General features: G+C 34.7%; 1 protein-coding gene across 50 annotated transcripts in view; it reads right to left on the reverse strand.

Annotated features, from left to right (window-relative positions):
* Positions 1–22816, reverse strand: part of BAZ2B (bromodomain adjacent to zinc finger domain 2B) — a 412036-nt gene that overhangs the window by 60898 nt on the left and 328322 nt on the right. For all 50 annotated transcript variants that reach the window (XR_012421150.1, XR_012421149.1, XM_074009246.1 and 47 more), the window contains 5 exons: positions 12204–12344; positions 9339–9593; positions 8140–8354; positions 6606–6680; positions 5559–5802 (listed from right to left, as the gene is read on the reverse strand). Coding sequence is in view for 48 of the 50 variants with exons in the window: in XM_074009246.1 (XP_073865347.1) it covers positions 5559–5802; positions 6606–6680; positions 8140–8354; positions 9339–9593; positions 12204–12344 (930 nt within the window). In the remaining 2 variants the exon portion in view is untranslated. The remainder of the gene's footprint in view (positions 1–5558; positions 5803–6605; positions 6681–8139; positions 8355–9338; positions 9594–12203; positions 12345–22816) is intronic.

Below are 22816 nucleotides of genomic sequence, written 5' to 3' on the forward strand. Positions count from 1 at the left end.
ATTATATGTCCCTATATGTCAGAGTTTAATTGTCCACATAACTTCTCACAGGCCAACTTGTAAGGTTCAACTCCCATAGGTCTCAACACAACTCTATGGAATGAAGGAATGAAGAGTGAGGAGAAGAGGGAATCCTCTTTGAGATAAAGGTGCTATGATCCAGTCAAGGGCAGTATCTTCTAATCGAAAGGGATCATATGGGTCTCAATAAGAAAACCTACCTGCAATCAATCCTTTAAGGAAGGTAACTACCAATACTCTACTTACAATTTAACTGAGAGGTCAAATCTATTTTTTGAGAACTAATGTGCCTAAATTATCAGTTTCATTAAGTAGTCAAAATTTTACTTATATAGGAAATTGATGTGTCTGCCAGTTCTTTATTATAAAGAATAATTCAAATCATTTAACATGAAATGTTAATTTGACTTCTTAGGTCCTAACATTTATTACTTTATAAAATTGTGAAATTGTTTTCTCACATTACTAACAAGATCTACCTTTGCCAGTGAAATCCTAAAATCTATTTAACTCTATAATTCAACACTCATAAAAAAGTGAAACACGACCAGGTGCAGTGGCTCACGCCTGTGATCCCAGCACTTCAGGAAGCCAAGGCGGGCGGAACATGAGGTTGAGATCGAGACCAGCCTGTCCAACATAGTGAAACCCCAGCTCTACTAAAAATACAAAAATTAGCTAGGTGTGGTGGCAGGCACCTGTAATCCCAGCTACTCGGGAGGCTGAGGCAGGAGAATCGCTTGAACCCAGGAGGCGGAGGTTGCAGTGAGCTGAGATCGCACCAATGCACTCCAGCCTGGGTGACAGGGCAAGACTCTGTCTCAAAAAAAAAAAGTGAAATACTACCTTAAATGACACATCTCCTTTAAAACTTTAATAATGATTTTCAAATAGTTTATGTGTAAAGAATAAAATGTATGGTTTGTTAGTTCTCTGTTAAAAAAGAAACCAAGTGAAACAAATAATTTCTGTAAATAAGTTCTAGTTTAGTGAGATAACTATACAGTGGAATAAACTAAAATCTCAGTACATAGTTGTCCAAGTTATTGAACTTACGAGTTAACACTTTAAAACAATTTATAATGTGAAGTGCTAAAAGAGGCCAGTAATTCTATGAAAAGGTGATTAATTTTGGTCAGAAAGTCTTAATTCCTGCTATGGAAACAGGTCCACTTGCCAAATGAAGCAGACTGCTTATAAATGTTATCTTTTGTTTGGGTAATTACACTTCTGATACTCAAATTATGCGCCCTTCATATTATTTGTCACAGATGAATGTACATAATTTGGTAGTTTCAATAGTACAATATTATGAAATAAATTATTTCTGCAAGGAATCTCAATGTAGACTCATTTTCAGATTGGTACTATTAAAAGCAGTAAAGTCAAATTCATTACAATGAGTTCTTAAATATGACATGAAAAACGCAGGGAATAAAAGCAAAAATAGACAAGTGGCACCGTATCAAATTAAAGTGCTTCTTCATAGCAAAGGAAACAACAGACTGAAAAGAGAACCTACAGGACGGGAGAAAACATTTGCAAACCATATATTTGATAAGGGGTTAATATCTAAAACATATAAGTAACTCTTACAACTCAATAGCAAAAACCAGATAACCAGATTTTTAAAATGGGCATAGAACCTGAATAGACATTTCTGCAGTGAAGACATACAAATGGCCAACAAGTATGTGAAAAGATGTCCAACATCACTAATCAGGGAAATGTAAAATCAAAATCACAATGAGATATCATCTCACACCTGTTAGGGTAATTACTCTCAAAAAGAAAGAGAAAGAGAGAGAGAGGAGTGTTGGCAAGGATATGGAGAAATTGGAACTCTCATACACTGTTGTGGGATTGTAAAATGATATAACCACTATGGAAAACAGTATAAAGGTTCCTCAAAAAATTAAAAATAGAACTATCTGATCCTGCAATCCCACTTCTGCGTATTTATTCAAAAGAACTGAAATCAGGATCTTGAAGTATTTGTGCTGTCATGTTCACTGCAATGTTATTCACAATGGCCAAACGGTGAAAGCAACTCAAGTGTCCATTGATGGATGGATGAATAAACAAAATGTGATATATAGATACAATGAAATATCATTCAGCCTTTAAAAATCCTGCCACATGTAACAACATGGGTGAACCTTGAGGACATTATGCAAAGTGAAATAAACCAGTCACAGAAGGTCAAATTCTATATGATTCCAATTATATGAGGTATCTAAAACGGTCAAACTCATAGAACCAGAGAGTAGAATGGTGGTTGCCAGGGGCTGGGAGGAAGGGGAAATTGGAGAGTTACTATTTAATAGGTGTGAAGTTTCAGTTATGCAAGATGAATAAGTTCTAGAAAGCTGTTGTACAACCTCATGCCCACAGTTACCAATAGTGTATACAGTATACTTAAACATTTCTTAAGAGGGTGAATCTCATGTTAAATGTTTTACCAAAATTAAACAACAAAAAAGAAAAGTTCATTCTAATAATTTTTACCATTCTGGTTTAAAATATAACATTGGAAAAGAAGAAATTATGACAACATTTTGTACTCATATTTTTACTTAAGAAAGAGAACTGCATAGTACAAGTTCTACATTCATTCATAAATCTGATTATCATTGGTGTCAACTAGATACTATTTTCACACATTCCATCAATAAAATTCATCTCTCAGCTTTCTTTCACATTCCACTGATACATTCATCTCTCTAAGCTTTCTTTATTTCTCCAGCATTACTGAGTTGATACAAGAAGGGAAAAGAGTTCTTTCTAGACTTCCTTAGCTAAGTACCCTTAGCATTGAGAGCAGAAAAAATGGTTAGCTGTATGTTGTTTTTTGAGTTCAATTCCACAGCTCTAGCTAGCATTCTTTTCTGATAAAAGGTGAACTTCAACCTTTTATACATGTCCATTTTCATGACTTACGGTAGCTTTCCCTAAACTCAAATACATACATACACACACACATCCCTCTATGACCCTGCCTTCTTCCCTTTGACCTACTCTTCAAAGGTAGCTCCTTCACCTTGATTGAAGCCCCTCCAAAATCTTTAGAACCTTATAGCACTGTGCTTTTTAAATTTCTTTTATCTTAAATCCCCGTCTCTCATTTTACTGACTCTTTTCTTTCCATCAAAAATCATCTCAAGTCTAACATCTGAAAAATCCTTGGCTCCTTCTCCTCTCTAGGAACTCCCTGTCTTCTGAGACACAATGCTTGAAACAGTCATCTTCACTTTCTCACTTTCTATTGTAATCAATCAAGTATAGCCTGGTAGGTGTGCTCATCCCTCTAAAAAAACTGTGTTGACACTGCTTACCAATGACCTCTATGTTGCCAAATTCAATCAACATTTTAGGTCCACATCACACTAGCCTCTTACTGCTTTGACATTGTTTATCACTCTCCTTTTTGCAATGTTTGATTTTCTTGATTACTGTTATTATTACATGTGTAGAAAAGACTTAATACAGCAGGCCTGACTGGTATCCTCTGGAAGGCCTTCTTACAAGATTGGTCCTTGGCTGGCATATGGGAACTTGGATTTTGGGAGGGTTAAGATGAGCTCTTAACATGGACCTGTACTATTTGCACTAACAATGTGGATTATGCTGAATACCTGCTCTTCTTCAGAGAATCTGATATTTTGGCACATGCTATGCAGAGGGTACCTACACGACCAGCTCCCAGTAAAAACCTGGACACTGAGTCTCTAATGAGCTTCCCTGGTAGATAACATTACATGCATGTTGTCATAACTTGTTGCTGAGGGAATTAAGCCTGTCCTGTGTGACTCCGCTGGGAGATGACTCTTGGAAGCTTGTATCTGGTTTCCTCAGGACTTTACCCATACACTCTTCGCTGATTTTGCTTTGTTTCCTTTTACTGTAGTAATTCATTGCTATAAGCACAAGTATATGCTGAGTTCTGTGAATCATCCTAGTGAATCACAGAACCTGAAGGTGGTCTTGGGGACCTCCAACTCATTATAGAAATCTCCAACCTGTCTGCTTTTGCTTCTTGAACAAGGAGCCTTGTGGGCTCCTATTAAATACTGATGATCCCTGAGGTTCCAACCTCAGTCCACTACTCTATTCACTAAACCAATCCCCTCCTGCAATCTTACTTACCTTGTGATTTTAAATTATCATCTACGTGATAATAACACCCTGATCTATACTTCTAAGAGTGAACTCTTCTTCAGGCCTCAGATTCCTAAATCTAACTGACTGCTGAGTTTCTATACACAGGTACCTCAAACTCAGCAAGTCCAAAAATAAATCATCATTTCCTGTCTTCAATTACCTGTTCCCTTACCTCCCCCTGCCCCCAAGTATGTATTTACTCTCTTCCTGATTTCCCTATTTTGGTTAATGGCAACAATAGCATGAAGTCTTCCAAACCAGATTGCTGGAAATCAGTCCTACCACTCTATCAACCTACATGGTTCACCTTCCATCTTCAAGTCCTGCCCATTCTTCCTCCTAAATATTTATTAAATCATTTCCTCCCTCATCCCAACTACTGTTGCTCTAGTTTCTACCCCTCACAACTCACCTATACCATTGCAGTATCTCCTGACTGATCTCTGCACCTCTGATTTTGCCCCACCTTTTTTCTTTCACATAGCTGCCAGAGTGAGCAACTTAAAAATTAATGCTGACCATGCCATTCTCTGATTATAACCCTTCAGTGGCTTCCTGTCACTAAAAAAGCAAAAGATCCTAGTTCATCATTGTTGCGTATGAGGCTCCAGTAACACTGAAGCACTTGCAATCCCCTTAAAGCACATTGTGGTTTCCTGTTTCTGTCCCCTTGCTCATGCAATTCTCTCTGCCTGGAACACTCTTCCCTAGACCTTTACCCAGGTTAATGTTCAGCTCAGCTTATAGCCTCAGCTGATGGATCCAGAAACTCTGTGGGAGTTTATCACTCAGAAAATCTAAATGCTCTTAAGGTGTATCCGCGTAGTACATTGTCAATACCCCTCTCAAAGCAGTTAACACATTATGTTTTCTTTTTGCAAATCCTCCTCAGTGAGACTGTAAATTGAAATGGAACGTTCAGTGCCTTATTTGTCTTTGATTAAAAATACCTAGAACTACAGAAATAGTAATTGGTGTTTGAGGAATGCATTATTTTCACTAAACCTGACAACACTTTTAAAGGCATGAAGTGCTGTACAAATGTAACACAGTATGTTAACAGAATGAAACAGAATACCTGAAATTAAAAATCTGCATATCTCTTTGGAGAATTCTCAAGTTATTATATTTAAAAAAAACTTTTTAAAATTAAGTCTTAGTGTCTTTTATGTATAGACATTCTATGAAATATTTATATAACCATCACAAAAATCTTTATGGGACACAGATTGTAATATTTGTTTTTCAGATGAAGAAACTGAGGCAAGTAAATGTCAAAACTGAATTCAAAGCCAAATCCATCTGACTCCAAATTCTGTTTTTAAAACTATGTTATGTAGTTCTAGTTGTCTTAAAATCAACCTAAATTTGATTACCTCATCTTCACAGATATCAGTCTTTTTTCCTTTTTTGTCTTCTTTATCTTCCTCGTCCTCATCATCTTCATCACCTTGGTCATCACTGTCATCATCATCGTCGTCGTCATAATCACTGTCTCCTCCCTTCCTTCTTCGCTTGCGTCCTGGAGTGGGTGTGCCCAAGGGATGCTGCTCTTCTCCAAGATCAATGCCACTTGAAGTGTCTCTTTTGCCTGTTTTCTTAGCATGAATGATTCTGAGCCTTTAAATATTACGAAAAGTGATGACATGGAAAAAAAGACTTCTCAATATACTTTTAAAAGAGCAAAACATGAGTTGTATGCAAAAATACCTTATGGCATTTCTTTTGTGTTAAGCAATATACCAATGTTAAAAAAATCAGAATTAGGAAACTTAAGAAATGTTTCCATAAATTACAGGATGCATTAACTTTCAAGAGTTATTCTGGGTATCTCTTTGGAATTAGACTCATTAAAAAAAATGATGAAAACTGAAAAGAAGAATTCTAACAACGGTTGAGTAATAATTTCTGATCCCATACTAACTGACTGAATAAATTTCAATTCAAATTACTACAAAGAAACGAACCTCTTAACATAGGAGTAATTTCTGCATGATATTTTCTGGCAGGAAGATAATTAAGTTTTAATGTTGAATAAGTTTAGTTAGATTCCGTAAAAGCAAATTTTAATTAGAAAGCAATTAAGAAAGAAAGTTACAGTTCCAAACATTCTATTTGTGATAAAAGCAACTTAATAGCAACCACAATCTTAGAAAATGTAATTGCTTGACTTGTTTAAAAGAAAAAAGAGAAAATGACTTTCTTCTAAGTATGAAGAATATAAGCTCAATGAATCTCATTATATCTTTTGTCCACTGCAAATTCTGCCCCTGAGTTTTATTAATTTTATATCCCATCTAAATTGAGCATTATCTATTCTTTAGACAATAAAAGTTTAAATTCTATCTTTGCAATTCATATGCTTTACTGGAAATTTGTATAAAAAGAAAACAGTACATTAACTTTAATAAAATAGGACTTACTTGCGGAGTTTACCTTCTACCACCCATTTATCTCTCCTCAAGTTTGACATATAATCAATGTTCTTGTCGATTTCACTGCCAATGCAAGAATTTATTAAAAAATATAAATTAATCAATTTATGCAATGCACTAATTTGATATGCAATAAATTTGATATGTAAATTAATGCATTTTTGAGTAAATAAAAATGATACAATTGCCCTCATGCATATACACGTTCATATATATATGTGTTTATATATGTATACACATATGTTGAAAAGTGGTAACTTCTCCAATGGATACAACATTAGTATTAGAAAATTCACTGTGGTTTCTATCTTAAACCAAGAAAGAAACTATGCACCAATTGCCTTAGAAAGCCAGCATTCCAAGTTTTGTTGCATGTATTTAAGATGTGATAATTTCCAAAATCAAAGCAGGATACCAGAACACACATGGATATTTATATAAGTGCACATACATACATATGCATATACACTATCTAAGTGTATATGTATAAACAACCAAACAGAAACTAAGAATATTATGATATCTGGTAAAGTCAAATGGGGTGCTTTTTCTTTCTAAGGTAAAAACTGTAGTGTACCATTTTCACTGAATTTGGGTGTATGTGTTTTGAGTAAGTGCCACTCAGCATTACTATTTGTTACCATGCTCATGCTTAAATGAACTTATTCTTCCATAACATTGTAAGATGTGAATATTATTATATTTTTTGGGATGACTGTCAGTGAATAGCAGAAACAAACAAAAAATTACACTAATACAATATCATAGTTAAGATAGGCACAGAAAATTTAAAATTTCTACACTCGTAGAAATGCATGACTCTGAATATTTGGATTGATCCTTTTTCTAGAAAGATGAAGGCCTAAAAGTTGTTAAAAATTTGTAAAATAATGAATAACAAGGACAAGATGAACATGAATTTGTTCAGAAATCTTGAATACTAGTGTACGTGTTGGTATTAATATTTTATTAGTAACAAGTACTAGAGTGAGAACTCTGACTTTTAAATAAGACCAAGTACTTTAAAAAAAGTATAAATTAATACAGTGATAAATGAATACTCTATGGTTCTATTAGCATACAACAAAATAAAAAGTGGCTACATAATTCTATGAATGGAAAATCAGGTAAAGCAAAATCAGGTAGTCATCTGTCCTTAAAAAATGTGAAGGAAAAAAAAATTCCATATTCTTGTGGTGGTACCACATTCTGGTACCACAGCAAGTAAAAATATAAAAGAAGTTATGTATAAAGAATTAACAAAATTATTAAACAAAACAGGTGACAAAGACCATGTATTACAGACACACAGTATGACCCAAATTTTTTTTCAATACACTACAAAGAAATACATGAAAATATTGTTAGTGGCCATCTCTAAATATTGAGATAAGTACAATTTTAATTATCTTCTTTATGCTAGTCTGTAACTTTCCAATTTTCTATAATCAATTTGTATTACTTTGTGATTAGAAAAATTCAAAATGGAAAAAAACATGGATAAGCCTGAGCATATGCTCACCTGACCACACTCTTGCTGCATGCCAGTTCATTGATCAGGAAAGCCAGAACTGAAGCTTTCTGTGCTGGAGTGTGAGCCTGAAAAGCTTTGGTCTTCAGACTTTCAGTAAGCTCAGTTTGTCCACAGTGGGCTTCCATAAATATCTGTAAAATCTCGGAAACATTGTCTCGATTCACACCAACATTCAGCAAATGTTCTCCAAGAGCTGTTTTAGCCTATAAAAGTTTGGCATTTTTATCAGTATTGCTCATAACCATTTATACCATAAAAACAATAAGATTAAAAATCCTCATATTATTTAATTTAGATATTACTGACAAGAGCTTTATTCACTTTTTTTAAATGAAAGAGACACAAAAATAGTCAATAGAAAATAGACAAATATTCAAGTACTTGTATCTTTCTTTTCCCACTTCAAATCCTTGGTTCCAAGTCAGGCAGGGAGAAGAGTAAGCAAATTCATGGGTAGCAGAAGTTTTAAACTACCTATCAAGTCTTCCATGTCTACAAAGGCAACACTAACCTTTCCCTAGGTTTTATCTGGACATTTTATCAGGAATGACAGAGTGGGGAGGTTAAAAAACAGTATTGTGTTTTCTACCTTTAAGGTGTCATAGGTTTTACTGGCTAGGGAAAATAAATAGGGAAACACTGAGGGAGATAGAAGAAAAACAGGTGCATCTGGGAGGTTCTCTCTCCACAATATTATCTAGAGCAAAGCTCTGTGGAATGTGTACTGTATTTGGAATTAAGATAAATGTGAACTAATTGAGCATCCACTGAGCAGCACAGGGTCTTAATGTGCTGGTCTGTAGGTGCCTTGATTAGCTTCAGTTATTCACAGTGATTGAGAGAGAACAAGGTATAATATCAGAAGGCACATACAAGTTCTAGTTGCCTTATGAATTATCAGTTCTGTTGTTGATGAATATTGCTTAAGTATTTCATTAAATTACCTTGGTCTTTGCCTACAGCTAGAGAAAAAAAGAGTAACTTGAGAATGGTCTATATTCCTTAAGCTCTATAACCAGGTTTTCTTTGTATGAAGTGTAACCTGACACGAATCTACATTTAACTTTGTGAGACATTATGTGGAAAAATTAGATCAATATACATAACCTTCTGCTAATACGCTAAAGCTATCTACCAATGCACTGACAGTACAAATTTAAAACATTTTATATTTTGTTTTTTTTTACCTTGTATCCTGTTATTAGACCTGGATCACATACAGCAGCTGAGAGGAGCCTCACAAGCAAGTCTTGTACTTCACCCATGCTGTCCCCTATATTTAGCAATCCCTCTTGAAGAACACTCAGGTTTGGAACATCAATATTCACATCAAAGCCCAAAACTTTACCAAAGTTTCGTAAGAACTGCACCACCATGAGACAGTCTGAAAATGTACTTCCAGAGAGAACAAGTCCTGGAATACGAGGCAACTCTGGCAAAGGCTGAAAATAAAATAAAATATAAATAAAATAAAAATAGCTTAATTTTCTAAAAGCCATGATTTCGTATCTTCTAAAGTAAAATAAGCTGCTACCTTTTTTTTCCCTCTTGTATTGTACCAGTAGCTTCCTTTGGGATGCTAAATTCTCTGGGGGCATTTCTGTAACCCCCATGGAACTAAGCATAGTGTCTTGAAGTATCATCATACAAGTAAGCAACCATTAACAAATTTTGGTTGAACTCAATTATGAACTTAGATTTTTGTAAAAGAGACATTAATTTTAATCAGCTTGCATATTCAATCAACTGACATATCCATATTAACAAAAACATGGATTATATAACTAGAGCAAAAATTAAATAAAATATAAACATTTTATAAGTACTTAACCATGGACATACTTATAGGGGCATGTGTACCAATTTCTTCTAATGATGATGACATTTAAAAATCATATTTTTTGTAGCTTAGAAACTAACAGCATGCATCTGTGGGCTCTATGGTTGGAGAAAGTGGTATCATCTATGGCTAATGAATGCAGATAAATAACTAGGTCCACATAACTAGAAGCCATGACCCTGTACATAAACCCAGTTATAATGCAACTAAAGGTCTTTAGGTTTCCCTGTATTTAGGCAAGTATTAGCTTCAGTATTAAAATTAGCTATCTCTGTTGCTTTCTCAAATATGCTCACATATTAACATTTTAATCACTTAATTGCAGTACCAGTTGTCATCAACATTTTAAAAATTCAATAAATAGGTAATCTAAATTAAAAATATTTTGCCCGTTAATGAGAGCCTTAAAAAGTACTTGATATTTTAACTGGAAAAAAAGTGACATAAATATTTCTATTTAACTGAATTGGTCCTTGTTCAAAAATATTTCTCCACCCTGCATTTATTGAGGTAACCAGTTGAGACTTTTTCTGTTAATACTGTGTGGAAACACAAAACTATAGATAATAGCTCATCTCATACAAATATTTTATATTCTTCTTGAAAACCAGTTAATTCTCATTCTCCCTTTTTCTTGAACCACATGAAACATACACATTTCTAGGTAATTCTGAAAATTTATATAACAAAGCTGAGCTAATAAAATATGGCTTAAAATGAACTTACATATTTGATATAGTACATATGAATTTAAATGAAAATAAAAGATACAAGAAAATGAAGCTCACTTAGGATTTAAAAAGCTTGATCACTATGAGCTTATTAAATGTGTTAACTAATTTATATACCCATTCTCTGCTTAGGAAAATTTAAACATTCAAATGACTAAAACTAGTAAGTACACTCTCATTTTTATTTAGAAGCATTTATGCTAAGTAAACAAATAGCATATTAATATAGTTCAATCCATTTTAGTGTACTAAAAGTTTGCTTTAAGCACTTTAGAAAAGAGCTTACATAAATCAAGAGATAACCATTATTTGCATATCATTTGAATATTGCATATAAGTAAATACATATCCTGCTAAGGAAGTATAATAATATAGAGATGAAATGCATTATTGATATTTTTCTAGAAGTACCATCTTCTTAATTATAGTCAAAACATAATTGATTTTTACTCAAAAATGTATGAAAATATGCTGGTTGCCAAGATTACAGCAATCTTTCTAAATTTATACTTTTATGTATTTCAGCAACATTACACATCTGTGAAGCACTATGGAAGACAAAACACATATGAGGTACTTTCGTTGGACACAGTTTCTTGGCTTTCAGGATGATAAACAGTATAGGCTCTGGAGTTTAACAAACCGGAGTTTGAATCCAAATTGCCATTTATTAGTTGTGTAATCTTGGGCAAGTTCCTTAACCTCTTTGTGTCTCAGTTTTCTCATATGTGAATGGGAAGAAATACTAACTCCACAGGATTATATTGAAGATTAAATAAGAAAATTCAAATATGTGCTTAGCATAGTCCTAGCATGCAGTAAACATGTTCAATAAAGGTTTGTCACCTAAAGCACTGAAGGAGGTCATAGATTATAAATCTGAATTTATTTAAATATCTATAGGGGTGTGGGGAGGAGTTAAGATTTTTCTGTGCCTGGAATCCCAGCACTTTGGGAGGTTGAAGTGGTTGGATCACTTGAGCCCAGGAGTTCAAGACCAGCCTGGGCAACATAAGAGCCTATCTCTACAAAAAATTAAAATAACAAACCCCAAAAAACTAGCCAAGAATGGCGGCAAGTGCCTGTAGTCCCAGCAACTCAGAAGACTGAGATGAGAGGGCCACTTGAGGCTGGGAACGAGAAGTTGAGGCTTCAGTGAGCTATAATCCTGCCACTCCCCTCCCTCCAGCCTAAATGACAGAGTAAGACCCTGTCTGAAAACAACCAGCCAACCAACCAACCAACCAAACAAACAAACAAACAAACAAACAAACAAAAAAACTGCCATTACCAGCACAAGAGCTCCAGAGAGGTTTACTGGTAGCTATCTAGGAAAGGCAAATTGACCTAGAGTTGGAAATTTACTGCTATAGTTAAAAATGAAAGGCTTTCACAATAGCAGCTCTGGCAAAGAAATCAGGTAAGAAAACTGGAAAAATTAAACTTATAAATGGAAATGGTATACATGACGTATAAATTACCTTTTGGTCTGCTAAGCACATGTCTTCATTAGGCTTCTTTAGTTCCTTTGCCATTTCTAACTCTAATCTTCGTTGCTCTAGTTTACGCTCTTTATTTAATCTTTTCTCATCACGTTTTTCTTGCTTCAACCGTTCTTTTTCCTTAAAAAGAAAATCATGTACACATATTCTTCTTAATCATTATATATGTTGGAATAAACTTAGAATTATGTAGCAACAATGAATTATTTTGCTTTTCATTAATCTTACTCTCTAATTTTCAAAATAATCTTATGACTGTATATATTTAATATATTAGATTCAACCTAGACTATTTTGTTACTCAAAATTTGTTCAATCATTTGCCAAGTTATAAGAATAAAATACTTATTAATAAAAGCAGATACATAAAATGCACATGGGCAACTACATATCTTATTAAATAGTTATTAGTACAAATTTTAGTGTGGCTCCAGGAAGCATATGATTTACAGTAGGAAAATGGAAGTACACGTTTGAATGTGCAAAAGCAGTTCTTTCAAAGTGAATTAGCTAGTCTTAAGATAGCACCTGTGATGAAAGAAAAATATTATTCACCACCATAAACAACACTTAAGAGAGGCAATGTCAAAAGCATTAAAAATGTTCTGGTAATGGCAACAATATGGAAATAACTGACTTGTCTCTCTGTTGTAGGGAATGACTTTTTGTTGGAGGAAGTGATTTTCTATTATAATACCATTATCATTACTTTTTCATTCTATCTCAAGTAATGCTCTCATTTATTTAGAGGAGAAATAACAGTAGAATCATCAGTCAGTTCTAACCTATTACCGCACATGTGCCACACATTGCTAATTGGTTTACTTTTGTAAGGCTCATTATATCTCTTCCTTGATTAAAAGTCTTTCGATTTTCTTTTTTTTTTTTTTTTGAGACGGAGTCTCGCTCTGTTGCCCAGGCTGGATGCTGGAATGCAGTGGGGCGATCTCGGCTCACTGCAACCTCTACCTCCTGGGTTCATGCCATTCTCCTGCCTCAGCCTCCCGAGTAGCTGGGACTACCGGTGCCTGCCACCATGCCCGGCTAATTTTTTGTATTTTTCAGTAGAGACGGGGTTTCACCGTGTTAGCCAGGATTGGTCTCGATCTCCTGACCTTGTGGTGCACCCACCTCGGCCTCCCAAAGTGCTGGGATTACAGGCGTGAGCCACCGTGCCTGGCCGTCTTTCGATTTTCTATCAAAATAAGGTCTAAGTCCTTACTTTTGAATTCCGGACTCTTCTTTTCTAATCTTACCTCTCATATTTTTTTCTGTGTAGGTTTAGAATTTCCTATTCCTGATGAACATTTATTTCCTTAGCTGCTTATATTGGTTCACTCCAATCAAGAAGTTCATTTTTCCCATCTTGCATATTTAAATCTTAAACACTACCAATTTCTATTACATTTCATAGCTCCTAACTCTGATTTTAACACAGCACTCATTGCTTTCTGTACCATATTACTATTTTTGCCCATATTCTAATTATCTCCATTTCGATTGTCACTGGTAAGTGAGCACCCTGACTGCTGCTGGAGGGAATGGCCAAGAGGGAGAAAGAGAGGAGTGGGGAAGAACATGGGACCAGAGAGTAGAGAAAGTACAGTGTGTTTGAAAAATTGTTAGCAGTTTCAAAACTGGAGTGTAGGTTGTGAGTTGAATAGTTGCTGAATATTATGATAGTCAGAGGGCCAGATCATAACGGACGTCTTATATGACATGCACAAGTTACTGTTCATTTTTATACTGCCTCTGAATTTCTGGGTTATTGATTCACGCAGACATTCTGGGAGGACAAACTATAAGGAAACTTATGAGATTGTTGACACCAGCAAAGTTTTATAATTAATTTTACCAATTATAAGCCAAAAAGCAGTTTCTGAGGTTCTGATTTTCAAATCAAATTATTAGGTAATAGCCTGAAGTACTATTATTACTAGCCCTTACAAAGGGGCAGCAGAGTCACTGGTAGAATAATTTTTTTCCCCCTAGAATTGAAATTTCGATTCTTAAACACATGAACTGTTGCTCTAATAACTTTCCAAAGAAGGGAAGATTTAAGTTTTTGGTTCCTCACCAGAGTAATGAATTTGGATCACTAATAGAAAAAAGCATATTAAATATCTCTTACTGATTTGAAAGTAGATACTGTAAAATTTTCTGCTGCACTCATATGCCACATGATGTTTGTCAATAAAGAATTGCATGTACTACAGTGTCTATGCCACATAGCCCAGTGTAGCAGTCTATACCATCTAAGGTTTGGGTACGTCACTCTATGATGTCTGCACAATAATGAAATTGATTAATGACACTCTTCTCAGAATGTATTGTCATCATTAAGTGATACATGGCTTTACATAGAGCTAACTCAGATCTCTTAATGATGTCCATAACAGCAATTATAAACATAATAATTGAGATTACTAGTTACTAGTTGTTAAAAATAGTTACTATTACTTTTTAAAAAGTGTGACACTGATGCTCTTTTCACTGTGTCAACTTCCCATTGGTAGCAATCCTGGAGGTACATACATACTCCATAGACACACAGGCAATAAGCTAGAGTGCACGGAATGCCATAAGTATGGATTATATGCTTGGAGTATCAATTTTAGCTGGTGATATGCAATACCTTTTTCCAACTGAAAAAGTATAATATGGAATAGAATGCAAAAGTCACATCGATATTTATGATAAAATGGAGATTTCCAAAAAAATTATAGAAATCAGTGTGACCTTTATCAGTTAAAGACAAGCATTTATTACTGTCTACTATCAGGCATACTTTAATGGAAATGTGGAGTCTCTCAATTCAGTATGAATTGTATAGAACTAATATAAATTCTGTGGTTATGGTACAAGTTTACTTTCAAAGAGTCAGAGCTTCCAAGGTCCCCTCAATCACCAACTAATATTTATAATGACGTATAAAGCCAGTCACAATCTAGCCCCACACAAGTGCTAGTCTCACATCTCACGATTCACAGTGGATTTCCCATGTTCCAGCCACACTGTGTGACACACCTGTGTGGAGAAGACAGCGTAGCCCCTTTGAATTTACTGCTTGGATGAATAATGACGATGAAGCAACAACAAAGCCAAGATGGGCATGTACACGAGGTTAAAATGGCTAATACCCTCTTTGTACCCCACCCCCAGGTCTTGTTTAGTCACAGTACTATACCTCTGTATATGCCATTCCTAGTGTCTAGAATACCTAGTTCCTTCACAAGAAGTCTGTATAAAGCCTGTTTTTATTTTTTTAATTTTTAAATTGTTCCCACTTTTTAAAATCGTTCCCACAACTACTTTAGACATGGTAGTACTTCTTGTTTTTGAGCTTCCATATAACTTATTACAGCATTTGTTGCACTGTGTAGCAATTATTTCTTTAAAGTTGATCTCTCTCACTCAAGTATAAGCCTCTTCTAGAGGGCAGAGGAACTTACTCACCTGTTTCTTCATGGACCTATTCAATTCCCCCCTGGACACCTGGAAAAAGTTTTTAATTATTTTATCTTTCTCTTTGAGTCTTGAGCCTGTATCAGTCCAACTTTCCTCTCCCACTGGTCTCCACAGTCTAAGTATTGTTCTTACTTCTTATTACAGTAGTGATATGACTGTAATAGATACGTTTGACATACCATGGCATATAAAAATTATTTGAGCATTTATAACTTTGCTGAATGATTAATTCTTCAAATGACACAAACTAAAATTATGGTAACATTTTGAACTGGTTATTAAATGAATTCAATAGGCAATTTCTTCTTCACTTTTAATATTTTACTCTGTGGGCAAACATAATTACTGTCTTCCATTTTCAGTTAAGAGTATTTAGCAACCTTGAATCCAAAAGTGGAATTAAATACATTTATTAAGAATATTTAGATTACGTTTAGAAATTTAAAAATTATCTAAAGTATATTTTTCTAACACCTACTTCAACATTATTAATTTCTTAGCCATATAGCATGTACTGTGATTTGATATGCTTGCAAATAGATACCCCTCCCATAAAAATTAAACAGATTTATTACCCAATAATTTTGCCAAAAGCTAAAGTTTAAAGTAGCAGCACTACTTAGGCCAAAAATGAAGGCATGTAAATTTGTATAGTACTCTTGCTCCTAGCGGAAGAGTAATCTATTTATCTACTTTTTACCTTAGCCTTTTCTTGACAAAGTAAGCTGCCTTATTATGAACCTATATCTAATTTCTATAATATTATATTTTGTTGCTCTGTCAAATAATAGGATTTTACAATGGAATTTTGTGATTTTCCAAGGTCAGTTCATAACAGACCTCTGATTTGCCAGAGATAAGACATATTAAACCTATCCTAATATGAAAAGAAAGTTAAAACATATTTTATGTTAATATTGGTAAAACCGCAGGACAGTAACTTAGACTGTCTACCAATGACTACAAAATGTAGCTCTGGATTTTAGATTAACTATAAAGAATTCCAAGCGATGGGTTCGGTGGCTCACGCCTGTAATCCCAGCACTTAGAGAAGCCGAGGCGGGTGGATCACCTGAGGTCCGGAGTTTGAGATCAGCCTGGCCAACACGGTGAAATGCTGTCTCTACTAAAAATACAAAAATTGGCTGGGTGTGGTCATGGGCGCCTGTAATCCCAGCTGCTTGGGAGGCTGAGACAAGAGAATTGCTTGAACCTGGGAGGTGGAGGTTGTAGTGAGCCGAGACTGCACCGCTGCACTCCAGCCTGGGCAACAAAGAGCGAAACTCCATCTCAAAGTAATAATAATAATAATAATTATTATTTTTTTTATTTTTATTATTACAAGCAAAGCAGCATGCATCATCCTAATTTTTTTTTCTTTTTCCCTCTATCCCTACCCAGTTTTCCAGATACAGAAATTCTTGAAATAAATATGGGCTCTTGGGTTATAAGTCATTTATAATAAAATATCTTTTTTATCATCGTAATTATATATTCTATGAAGAAATATAATATATAATGGGATCTTTTTGTATCAAAATCTTACTAATATCTTAGTTAAGAAGTCAGTCAAAATTTCATTTCAAAGTTGAAACATCTGTTGATAGCAAATGCATTACATTTAGATTATCCTAAAGAGTCTGGTTTCACATAGGGTGAAAATTTAAAAATCAATTTTTTATTTACATGAAAAGATTATTTTAGGGACTCTAAAACATAAATCAAAGGATTTCCACAATTCAATAGCACAATAACAAATACAAGAATAAATTTATTGTATTTTAGAATTATTTAAGTTAAAAATCCAAACAAGAAATGTAGTAGAATGGCCCATTAGTGTGAAGTTTATAACTTATAGATTGCAAAACAGGCCATTTTGAAGAGATCATGTTGCACAGAGACTTATGGTTTTCGCATTTGATGATTCTACCGGGTCTCCTAGGTGTTTGTTCTAGGCATAATCAGAAGAAAACATTTCATTTGACAGAAATCTGTACTCCAATTTAAAAGACAAAAATATAGTTTAAGAGACACAGGTTTACCTCAGGGTACAGGAAGGATAAAAGTGTAAATAAGATTAATAACACAAGCCATTTATAGATGACAGATGTAAAGAACAAAAATGACACTGCTTTATGGGCCAATATTGACTGTGAGTATTTCAGGTAATTTTTTTAAAAAGGCCTATTATTTTTACATTTTAATTTATATTTATAAATTATAAAAATTAAAGGAAAAAATCATGAAGCACATGATTCCAGAAACCCTAAAGATACTTCTTATACTTTATAGATACAAAATACTTAAAAAGAATAAAACTTTCCACTTATCACATGTTCTTACAAAAATATTACATGAAAAATTCTGTACTTATTTATATTTTTTCCCATCACTTTGGGCATTTATCATTTCTTTGTGTTACAAACATTCCAATTATACTCTTTTAGTTATTTTAAAATATACAATGAATCACTGTTGACTGTAATCACCTTGTTGTGCTATCAAATACTAGATCTTATTAATTTTATCTAATATATTCTTGTACCCATTAACCATTCTCTGTCCCCCCAACACCCCACTACCCTTCCCAGCCTCTGGTAACCATCATTCTACTCTCTATATTCCTGCATTGTTTGTTTGTTTTTGAGACGGAGTCTTGCTCTGTCACCCAGGCTGGAGTGCAGTGGCGCAAGCCTGGCTTACTGTAACCTCCACCTCTCGGGTTCAAGCGATTCTCCTGCCTCAGTCTCCCAAGTAGCTGGGGCTACAGGAGTCTGCCACCATGCCCGGCTAATTTTTGTATTTTTTAGTAGAGATGGGGTTTTGCCATCTTGGCCAGGCTGGTCTTGAACTCCTGACCTCATGATTCACCCACCTTGGCCTCCCAAGTGCTGGGAAAACAGGCGTGAGCCACTGTGCCCGACCATATTCATTGTTTTAATTTTTAGCTCCCACAAATAAATGAGAACATGTGAATTTTGTTTTTCTTTGCCTGACTTCTACTCTAGTTCCATCTGTGTTGTTGAAAATGACAGGATCTCATTCTTTTTTTTAGCTGAATAGTACTCCATTGTGTATATGTACCACATTTTCTTTATCTATTCAACTGTTGATGGACACAGGTTGCTTCCAAATCTTGGCTATTGTGAACAGTGCTACAATAAACATGTGAGTACAGGTTATCTCTTTGATATACTCATTTCCTTTCTTTTGGGTATATACCTAGGAGTGGGATTGCTGGATCATATGGTAGTTCCATTTTGAGTTTTCTGAGGAACCTCCATACTGTTTTCCATAGTGGCTGCACTTATTTACAGTCCCACCAACAGCATATGAAGGTTCTCTTTTCTCCACATGCTTGCCAGTATTCGTCATTGCCTGTCTTCTGTATAAAAGCCACTTTCACTAGGGTGAGATGATGTCTCAATATAGTTTTCATATCCTTTTCTTGATGATCAATGATGTTGAGCATCTTTTCATATACTCCCTTGCCATTTGTATGTGTTCTTTTGAGAGATGTCTATTCAGATCTTTTGCCCACTTTTAACTTGGATTATCAGATTTTTCCTATTGAGTTGTTTGAGCTCCTTACGTATTCTGGTTATTCTGTACTTACTTTAGATAAACTATCTTAAATATTATGTAGGATAGCTACTATTACATAAATGTCTCCTAAATTAAAATTGACATTGTTAATTCTAGAGTTACAGATTTTAATAAGTATAAAAACAACTCTTTCCAAAGTCTACTTTTTTACATGACATTTAACATTCCACATTTTTTTTTTTTTTTTTTTTTTAAGACAGAGTCTCACTCTGTCACCCACACTGGAGTGCCGTGGTGCAATCTTGGCTCACTGCAACCTCCGCCTCCTGGGTTCAAGCAATTCTCCTGCTTCAGCCTCCCAAGTAGCTGGGACTACAGGTGCACGCTGTCACGCCCGGCTAATTTTTTGTATTTTAGTAGAGATGGGGTTTCACTGTGTTGCCTAGGCTGGTCTTGAACTCCTGAGCTCAGGCAATCTGCCCACCTAGGCCTACCAAAGTGCTGGGATTACAGGTGTGAGCCACCACACCCAGCCCCTGAATTTTTTAAATTTAATTTAAAAAAAATTTTTATCTTTCCTATGGTGCTAAACGTTAAATTGTTTATATAGCATAATTTAATATTTGTTTATAAAGACAATTTTAAAATTGAAATAAAGTACATTTGCATAAGTATTGTTTAAGTATCTTTACTATTTTGTCAACTAAAAATGTGTTTGCTTAAAAACTGTCTACATGTGCAATTTTGCTTTTTTTGTTTTTACCAAATAATGACTGGTGTAAATATGTAATTATGAAATATTCTTTATTACTTGAATCATTATGCCTTTTTTTCTGCTTTCTAATTGTTTATTACATGACTTCTGAAACCTGAAACTTTCTTCCATTTTATGGCTTTGTCTCCTAAAGTGCTGACATAGTCACTCTGTGATAGATACACGTTTAACAACTTTTTGCAGTTTATTGATCATTGGGGAGACATGCAGAAGATTGTGTTAAAATTACTATGGTTGATTATTTAGTTAATATGAGTAAATTGATTATAAATTTGTGACTGGTATAGTTTGAAGTTTTCATAATGGAAACTGAAGATTTTGAGTTAAATGTTACTTTCTCATGTTGCTTAAACCAACCTTGTTTCTAGGGATTAGTAATAATGAAAGCAGATGTATTTCATATTAAATTATATTAGAAAATAAGCTTTTTGTATTCATGAGGCTAAAGACTATTTCTTACATTATGAAAATATTTATGAACTATGATGATATACTAATGGCCCTTTAATGTTAATATAATAATGAGATAATTTATATAAATCTGAGAATTTTTTTACTAATTATAAATTTGTGTAATGGAAAAACTATAAAAATTAGATTTCACAACTAGAAAACCAAGAGAAATTTGAGAGCTTTTTAGTGAAAAATATACTAAAGTAGTACTAAATCCAAAAGATCAGTGTAGTGTACACAAAGAATCACACAAGTGGTGTTTTTGTTACCTCCTTTGATAGGTGTGGGGAGTTTCTTCGAATAATTTCAGGTAATATAGGAGATTTTTAATCAACATGGTGAAATCAATTTGTTTTTTAAACTTCATTACTCATTAAACACTATTCATAACATTTTCATTTTAATCCTAGTTTTCTTTCTTTACAATAGAATAATTAAAGATTTAAAGGTATGAATATTTATAATCAGGGTTATGCACAAACCAATTCAGAATTTTGAACTGTTCTTGCCTAAGTATCATTTGGCCTTCATTTTATAATAAAGTTTGTTCTTTAAATAGGTAATAACAGAAAATTATTACAGATTTGGGCTATCAGGAGGTAATGGGTGGCAGAATATAAAGCCACAATGTGCCCATTGTTGACATTCCATGAGTTACATCTTGTGCATGTTAAGTAATAATGAGGAAATGGGCAAGTACATATAGGAATGCTTTGTTAATACTGAGGTTTATGTAAAAGACTGGGCGAAAGTTTTGATCGTTGTTAAAAATAGGTCTTTTATTGCCTAACCACTTATACTGTTCATTTTATCTCTCTGATATGATTACTGCATCTTGAATATTTTGTTTTTCCCACAGTATCTAATTTAATCTTGGGCACATACTAGTAGTTTGAAAGATGAACAGTTGATCACAGATCTATGGGCACCACTCATTAGAGCAGTGGTCCCCAACCTTTTTGGCACCAGAGACCAGTTTCATGGAGGACAATTTTTCCACAGACACAGGGGTGGGGTGGTGGAGGGGATGGTTTCAGGATGAAACTGTTCCACCTCAGATCATCATCGTTAGATTCTCATTAGGAGCATGCAACCTAGATCCCTCGCATGTGCAGTTCACAATAGAGTTCACGCTTCTATGAGAATCTGATCCTGCCACTGATCTGGGAGGAGGTAAGGCTCTGGCATCTGGCTCAGGTGGAGGTACTGGTTGGAAACCCCGGGGACCCCCGCATTAGAGGAACACAATTCAAAATCAAAATGACTGATAAAATTACCCAGTCCATGAGTCCTGTTCATGGGTCTATGGCAGATGATAACTTTTTTTTTTTAAAGACAGAGTCTCACTCTGTCACCCAGACTGGAGTGCAGTGGTATGATCTCTGCTCATGGCAACCTCTGCCTCCCAGGTTCAAGTGATTCTCCTGCCTCAACCTCCCGAGTAGCTGGGATTACAGGTGTGTGTCACCAGGCCTGGCTCATTTGTTTTGTGTGTATTTTTTAGTAGAGAGGGAGTTTCACTACTCCATCAGGCTGGTCTCGAACTCCCGACCTCAGGTGATCCTCCTGCCTCAGCCTCCCAGAAGTGCTGGGATTATAGGTGTGAGCCACTGCACCTGGCCAATAACATTTTAAGAACTCAATTTTATCTACGAAATTTTCTGAAACATTCTGATTGAGGATTATTTGTGGCATATGTTATTGCATTGTTAAATAATAGTTCCTTGAGTGTTTGACTGTAACAAAAGAACACCATCTGGAGAAAAATAAAATAAAAAGAGTTTTCTATCATACAAAGAGAATTACATAGAAAACATAATAATATACTCAAAATTTAATGATTGTTTTGTACTTAATTTGATTTTTTAGTTCTGCCACAATCACTTTAATTTTACCCTATCCATTCATTCATTTACAATTTTCTAGGCATCTCCTATTTACTTGGTTCTAACTGAGGCACTGGCAATACAATGGCATAGACAGACAAGAGTCCTGTTCTCATAGATCTTATATTCTGGGAGGAACTAGCCCACAAACAATAAGATGAGTGAATGGTGTGGGGTGTAAGATAAAGCAAAATTAGGTTTCTGGGAAGGCCTTTTTTTTTTTTTTTTTTTTTTTTGGAGATGGAGTTTTGCTCTTGTTGCCCAGGCTGGAGTGCAATGGCGCAATCTCGGCTCACTGCAACCTCCGCCTCTCAGGTTCAAGCGACTCTCCTGCTGGCAAGGCCTTTTTGAAAAGTTAACATTTGATTGATGATTGAACAACAAATAGGAACCATCTGAATATTTGGTGGAAAAACACCAATAGCACAGACCATTCATTCAGGAATAATAACAAGACAAAAATG

This window comes from Macaca fascicularis, chromosome 12 (assembly GCF_037993035.2).
Source record: "Macaca fascicularis isolate 582-1 chromosome 12, T2T-MFA8v1.1".
Lineage (NCBI taxonomy): Eukaryota > Metazoa > Chordata > Mammalia > Primates > Cercopithecidae > Macaca > Macaca fascicularis.